Genomic DNA, 7,977 nt, shown 5'->3' on the forward strand with positions numbered 1-7,977 from the left:
CATATCCCCATGTTTCCAGGCAAGAGTACAAGAAAGGAGGAATCACTTCTCAGCCTTACCAGTAATCCTTTGTTTATCCTGGAAAAGCCAAAATATACCCCTCTCTGTGTTAAGAAAAAAAAAAAAAAAGAAAGAAATACAACGGGGGAACACATATCCCCATGTTTCCAGGCAAGAGTACAAGAAAGGAGGAATCACTTCTCAGCCTTACCAGTAATCCTTTGTTTATCCTGGAAAAGCCAAAATACATTTGACCTTGTATGTCTGCATTGTATGTCCTGTTAATATGGACAATTGAGCTACATATTTAACTTACTCCCTCCTGAAATCCCATGAAAATGAACAAAAAAGGAGGTATAAATCAACAAGAATGAAGAGAGACGAGGAGAGCAGTTGAGAGATATCAACAAACTTTTGGAAGAAGAAAACAGCTGGATAAGAAGTAACTGACGTCCAGAGTGGAAAAAGCTAAAATATAACTCCTACAGGACAAATATCAAGAAGAAGCAAGCCAATACGTACCACAGAGGCACAGAGTGGAACAGAGGCTTCCTTTCTAGAGAGGCTGAACCTAACAGGTTGGACACAGCTAATAGCAGGGATACAGTACCATACTGCTGACAGGGATTAAATAAAAGTCTGTCTATGATTGGAGAGACTTCAAGTCCCTTATTTTCTCTGGGTTACTAGAACTATGGCATACCACCACTAGGCCCACACAACTCTAGGCAAAAGAATAAAAGAGTTCTTTATTGGAAATTGATTAGCCTAAGAGAAATCCATGCACATACAACTTGCTATTGGCTTTTAGTGCCTCCCTCTTAAATATGAATGGATAGCCATGGCTCACTAGAAATTTGAGGAAAGTGTCTTACCTGAAAGACAGACCAAAACAAACACATTAGAGAAAGGAAATCTGGAGGAAACAAAGGCAAAGCAGGAAGAAGAAGAAAACCTTGATAAAATTTAATTCCTATTCTTAGAGATGGGCTGTGAATCCACACAAAAAGAATAAAAGGCTATAACAAGGAACAGTTACAGGATCAAAAGGAGACCTTGGAAATTAATAGCCAAATGAAATAATTCACTAAGAATGAAGGGAAATCTCCCAGAGTGGAATAAAAAGACAAAGAAATAGAAAATAGGAAGAAAGAGATCAGAAAAGTAGAAACTAAATCTAAGAGATCCAATATCTAAGAGAAGTGCAAGAAAGAGAAAACAGAGAAAATGTAGAGATAGCATTATCAAAGAAATGATAGGGAAAAAACTGCCCAGAAAGGAGTACACATTTCTAGATTGAAAGGACCAGTCAAGCACCAAGCACAATAAATGAGAAAAGAAGGCTGGGTGTGGTGGTACATGCCTGTAATCCTAGCACTTTAGGATTGGGAGGCTGGGAGGATCACTAAAGACCAGGAATTTGAGACCAGCCTCAGCAACATAGTGAGACTTCATCTCTACAAAAAATAAAAAATTAGCCAGGCATGGTGGCACATACCTGTCGTCCCAGCAACTTGGGAGGCTGAGGCAGGAGGACCACCTGAGCCCAGGAAGTTGAGGCTGCGGTGAGCTGTGATGGCACCACTGCACTCCAGCCTGGGTAACAGAGCAAGACCCTGTCTCTATAAAAACAACAATAAGAAACAAACAAACAAACAAAAAACAGGAAACCATACCAAGGCCCAACATTGTGAAATTAAGTAACACCTGGGGACAATGAAAAGATCCTGAAAGTTTCCAAAGTAAAAAAATATATAGGTCTATTACAAATAATGCAAAATTATAATAGACTTCTCAACAGCAATACTGGAAATAGAAGACAATGGAGCAAGGCCTTCAAAATAATGAAGAAAACATTTCTGTAGAATTGTAAACCCAGCCAAACTAACAAGTATAAGAATTTTGAAAAAGCAATTTTCAGACATGCAAAGCTTTAAAGTATTTCCCTTTCATGTATGCATTCCCAGAAAGCTATTGGGGTTTTATTCCACCAAAGCAAAGGGGTATACTAAAGAGGAGGAAAACATGAAATCCATGTCAACACAGAGATGAGAAAGAAATGAAGCAAATCCCCAGGATGATGGTACCAAGCTGGTGGCTGGACAACAGCCGTAGAGAAAGTAAACCAGGATAGAAGACTCCAGAAGGGTTGTTTTCAAGAAAGAAATGGATAAATTACCTGGTATGTCTGACCACAATGAAGAGTTTTACAGTTTTTTTTCTTTTTTTCTTTTTTTGAGACAGAGTCTTGCTCTGTCGCCCAGGCTGGAGTGCAATGGCGCGATCTCGGCTCACTGCAAGCTCTGCCTCCTGGGTTCATGCTGTTCTCCTGCCTCAGCCTCCCGAGTAGCTGGGACTACAGGCGCCCGCCACCACGCCCAGCTAATTTTTTGTATTTTTAGTAGAGACGGGGTTTCACTGTGTTAGCCAGGATAGTCTCTATCTCCTGACCTCGTGATCCGCTCACCTCGGCATCCCAAAGTGCTGGGATGAGTTTTATAGTTTTGTCAAGAAGTTTGGAGATAAAATTATTGACAGGTATACAGAAAACTAAGTAAATGGAAAAAATGTTATCTCTAGAAAATACAAAGAGCTATACAAGAAAGGAAATGCAATCATACAATATGGCTCAATTTTAAACATATTTATATAATCAGAATAATTTAAACACTAAATATTCATTTAAACAAAAAGGGTGATATAACCATTTTGAATGAAGAAAGTGAGGCAGTGTGCACAGGTGGTGGGATAAGAGAGCTACATTCTTGTCTTCCACTGTGGGAGGTCAATAGATAGTTATCTAAAACATGTAACATAATTATACTGCCAATTCTTATCTAGAAATATGGAGGTAAATGTCAGAATAGGAATAGAGAACTACTTTGAGTTTTCTAAGTATTATAGTATTTGACTTTAAAAAATGATATATATGCATTTGTTTGACATAGAAAAAATTAAGTTTTTTTTTTTTGTTTGTTTTTTTGAGACAGGGTCTCACTCTGTCACCCAGGCTAGAGTGCAGTGGTGCAATCTCGGCTCACTGCAACCTCCATCTCCTGGGTTCAAGCAATTCTCCTGCCTCAGCCTCCCGAGTAGCTGGGATTAAAGGCATGAAGCTAATTTTTGTATTTTTAGTAGAGACAGGGTTTTACCATGTTGGCCAGGTTGGTCTTGAACTCTTGACCTCAGGTGATCTGCCTGCCTTGGCCTCCCAAAGTGCTAGGATTACAGGTGTGAGCACCATGCCCAGCCAGTTTTTTTTGTTTGAGATGGTCTCACTCTGTCACTCAGGCTGCATTGCAGTGGTGTGATCTCAGCTCACTGCAGCCTGGACCTCCCTGTGCTTAGGTGATCCTCCCACCTCAGCCTCCCAAGTAGCTGGGACTACAGGCTCACACCAGCAGGCCCAGCTAATTTTTGTATTTTTTGTGGAGGCAGGGTTTCGCCATGTTGCCCAGGCTGGTCTCAAACTCCTGGGCTCAAGTGATCTGCCCACTGCAGCCTCCCAAAGTGCTGGCATTACAAAAAACTAAGGTTTTTAAAAGTTAAAAAAGACCATGATAACAAAAGGGAAAAAAACCTCTATTGGCAACTCAGTTATTATTTTGGAAGCAACCTCTAACCTGGGGGAAAAAGTGGTGAAAATTAATTAGCAGAATCACTTTTTTTGTTTTTACTCTGAAAATACACGAGAGCTGGTAATTTTTAAAAAAGCATGAGTACTTGTTGTAGGGTCCTGTGGCCCCATCCATTCTCTACTGGTCCCTGGTATCCCGCTCCTCTCCTAGCTCTGCCGCTGAACGCTGTGCCTTAGTTTACTTCTCTGCACTGGGGGCTCACCCGTAGACCATTCCCAGCAGCTTCCCAGGTGATGTTGGTACCCCTAAGGCTGGGCTTTGCCAGCTGAGGCCCAGCTCCTTAGTACTGCCCAGGAGGCACCAGGTTGCTGAGGATGTGACTGTGGGCACCATTCTAGGCCAGTGGTTCTTGTATTGCATTCCAGCAGCAGGAATATCACCTGGGAACTTGATAGAAGTGCAAATTATTGGCCCCACCCAAGACGCACTGAATTAGAGCTTATGGAGTGGGGCCCTGCAAGCTGGGGTTTTAAGGAGCCTTCCAGATGATTCTGACATGCATGAGAATCTGCCAACTACTGATCTAGGCCAGTCATTAGTGTAGCCTGGGGAGGGACTGGGGCTGACTAGACCAAGAACAGGTGGAAAACACTAGTCTTATTTGGACTCCTGAGACTGGGAACCACTACCAACAAAAACCAACCCTATAATCTCTCCTCTTGGAAGAGGAAGATAAGTTGGAGGGCCTGGAGAAAGCATACATTTTTTTCTTTCCCTGCTCCTGGCTTGGTTCCAGCTCTGCTCACCTCTCTCACTTGTCTTGGTTCTACAAAAGGTTGTCTAGATGATGCCAGTCAGGCAGGGGGTGGAAGTCCTGGGGAAGCAGGAGGCAGAAGACCCTGACTGTTTATCCCTTGGGAACCTCACCATAGGCCAGATGGCCCATCTTTGAATAGAAAGAATCCTAACTCCACAAGAAAAGAATCCTAAACCCCCGGTTCCTCCTCCTCCCAACCCCAGGAAGACCTTGTAGACAGTGCCAAAAAAAAAAAAAAACCAAAAAAAAAAAACCAAAAAAAAAACAACTCCAACCCCCAGCAGCTGGGAAGACAGCCAGAAGCTGTCCTTCCTCCTCATCCTGGCTCCCCTTCCCAGCCCCCAATACTGTGAACCTTCTTCCCATTCAGCCTGGTTTCCTGGTGAAGGTCCTGCAGTCGTGGGCCCTGGGGGAACCCCCAAGGAAAAGGTCCTCAGGAGGGAAGGGACCAAGGGCATCCTTGGGCCAACTGTCCACCTCTCTTGTCCACTGTTCTCTCCTCCCCACTTCTGTCTTCAAAAGGCTCCTTCCCAGGATAGATCAGGTGCTAGGACAACTGGAATCCAATCCAAAAGCTCTCCCTGCCCCTGTGTCTTTTTTTAGATGTGAGAACAACTGTACAGTGTAAACTTATAAAGTGTTTTTAATGGTTATAGATTGGAAATAAAGTATGTCATATGAATAGCTGCCATGGGGGGAAAAGAAAGCATGGGTACTAGAGATATTCCTCAATATAAGCATATAATACCTTGGGAGTAGTAGGATATAGCTGGATGGGAAAACAACCCACTCTTCCCCCTACCACCCATCCTAATATCCCTTTGTCTGTAATCACAAACAATGAGAAACACTGGTCTACAAGGGAAAATAAGTCCGGAGCAAGGGCCATTTCTTGTGGGTAACCTGAAAGCCAAGGATTTGCCTTTAAGTAAAGACCTGATTATTAATTGGCAAAGGTCACTTAGAACTACTATTAGAAAAAAGTTTAGCCATTTATCAAGTCATGTGACATCCACTAGTCTCTTCATAATTCATACTATAACCTAGACTATTTACCAAAAGATGTGTTTTTCTCAGAATCCAAACATAGTTATTAGAATATAATTTTTCTGTAAGTAGGGACCACATTTATTATAACATTATCAAACAATTTATTAAATACCTGTGGCATAAGATAAGGCATTAGATAGATTAAATGGAACAAAATTACAGGCTCCCTGTCCTGAATGTATCCTCTTCTTAAACCAACAGTACAACTCCCATTATACTATATACATTTGTTGTCTTTTCATCATCAAAAATGGTATGCTTGTTGTTTTCTTCCCATTCAGTTTAAGAGACTGTAGACATGAACAAATACTGCCCTAGGAAATAGTTTACCTGGTATTGGTACTGAATGGGCTGTAGTTGGCTGTCATTCTGAGTCATCTTCCTAGCCAGGGCCTCTTTCAGTGCAAGCGCTTTATTCAACTCAATCAGCTCCTTAGACATCTGCGCTTGACGGAGAGCATGCTGAGTGGTAAAAGCGTCAGAAGACCTGCTCGTCTCTGGACTGGTTTCTACTTGCTGGAAAAAAAATCAGGATAATGATTTATAAGAGAAACAAGCAGATGAAGTTCCTTAGGCACTATTTCATCAAGTCTCACAGGCACTTCTCCATTAACAGTATTTCTGTTCCTTTACAACGGTGGCTCACATTTGTTTTAAGTATCTGAAATAAACTGAGCTAGCCTCGTTCCCTGCTCTCTCAAGCACCTTATTTCTTATACACTTTAATGGACTCCTTTAGAACCAACTAAGTTTCTTTGCTCTTTCCTTTGTTGATCTGGATGGCATTTCTTACTTTTACCTCATTCCAAGGGGTCCTTATAGGAGAGAAGGTCCTGGAAATTGAGAAAAGGGTTCATTTGTTCTCACACAGCTGACCTCTAGTACCTGATCTAGTATTTTCCTTCTTTCAGAATGTGAAAACTACTGACATAGATTCATTTTAGGGATAAAAGCCTGTCTCAAGCAATCCATCATCTAGCCTTTCATTTTGTCTTTATAACCTTTAGTCAACATCTAATACATTTTATCTATCCTTGTGATCTGAACACTCAAATTATTTTCCTTGGTTCTTTTAGCCCCTAATATCTCATCCATAGAAAATTATGCTGAGAAAAAATTCTCTTCAATTTCTCCTCTAATGCTTTTTTGACTTTGCCATAATTTCCTCATTTTTTCCTCTCCTCATTTTTAACTTGCTGGACGGTTGATGCAGAATACTAGCTTCTAACAAGAAATCTGTAAGCTGGGTTGCAAATATGGAACATTACATCCTTGAGAAGTCCTGGCCTCCATTACCAGTTATACTATTAGTGGTAGAGCCTATCCAAGGTAGGGGTTTTATGAAGCTGAGATTTACACTAAAGATTTCTGGATTTCCCAGGCATTCTACGGAGGATGGTAACAATCACAGGTTCTCTTTTTCAGTTGAGTGATAAATTATAGGAAACGGCAGTTAGAGCTCCTGGTTCCACACAAAGGGACCAATTACTTACAGCTTCTTGTTCCACCGCAGTATCAATGGCTGCAGCCATGCAAGCAACAGTTTCATCCTGCAGTAACAAATGTTTTGGTTTAGGGAAAGAGTCTGAAGTAAAGCTTACTAGTGGATTTTATATTGGTTATTTAATTTTTTTCAAGTGTATACAGAGACCGTTTAAGGTACTGAACCCATTTTATAGTCACAGAAACCCCAAAAGCCACATGTTTCCATTTCCCATCTCTCAAGAGTCTTTCTTCTTCATAAAGGACAATTGTGTAGTTTTTATAAAAAATAAGGTCATGTGGCAACTGACATATTTCTTGTACTTCTCCTGCCCTGCCAGAGACAGTTGGGCCAGAGCGAAACATTTAGCCATTCCAACAGGCCAAAGTTTAACCCATTTTATGGACTCTACCCTTTCTTTTTATGCATCTACCACTAAGTATACCTCTAGTAATGTACAAGTCTAGCCAGTTCTTATGGGGGCATACCATTCTACAAACAGACATATCAAATAACGGCAATGCATCAGAAAAGTAAATAGAATGGTTATTTTTTAATTTTATAGTCAGTCAAGGTAGTAGGATCTTCCTCTATAAAGAAATAATTGCCTGGCCAAGCACGGTGGCTTACACCTGTAATCCCAGTGCTTTGGGAGGTCAAGGCAGGCAGGTCACGAGGTCAGGAGTTCGAGACCAGCCTGGCCAACATGATGAAATCCCATCTCTACTACAAATACCAAAAAAATTAGCCAGGCGTGGTGGCGAGCACCTGTAAGCACAGCTACTCTGGAGGCTGAGGCAGAAGAATTGCTTAAACCTGGGGGGCGGAGGTTGCAGTGAGCCAAGATTGCACCACTGTACTCCAGCCTGGGTGACAGAGCAAGACTCCATCTTGAAGAAAAAACAAAAAACAAACAAACAAAAACAGAAAGAAATAAATGCCTTAGATGAATACTCCCAGAAAAATATGCTCATGAAGTCAGATAAAGGTACTGCAGGGCCGGGCGCGGTGGCTCAAGCCTGTAATCCCAGCACTTTGGGAGGCCGAGA

General features: G+C 41.6%; 1 protein-coding gene across 2 annotated transcripts in view; it reads right to left on the minus strand.

Moving 5' to 3' along the window:
- KIF4A (kinesin family member 4A) overlaps window positions 1-7,977 on the minus strand; it is a 141,197-nt gene that overhangs the window by 55,398 nt on the left and 77,822 nt on the right. For both annotated transcript variants that reach the window (XM_011943144.1, XM_011943145.1), the window contains exons 14-15: window positions 6,939-6,995; window positions 5,776-5,961 (exon numbers count right to left, since the gene is read on the minus strand). In XM_011943144.1, coding sequence (XP_011798534.1) covers window positions 5,776-5,961; window positions 6,939-6,995 — 243 coding nt within the window. The remainder of the gene's footprint in view (window positions 1-5,775; window positions 5,962-6,938; window positions 6,996-7,977) is intronic.

This window comes from Colobus angolensis, unplaced genomic scaffold, assembly GCF_000951035.1.
Source record: "Colobus angolensis palliatus isolate OR3802 unplaced genomic scaffold, Cang.pa_1.0 Scaffold216, whole genome shotgun sequence".
NCBI lineage: Eukaryota > Metazoa > Chordata > Mammalia > Primates > Cercopithecidae > Colobus > Colobus angolensis.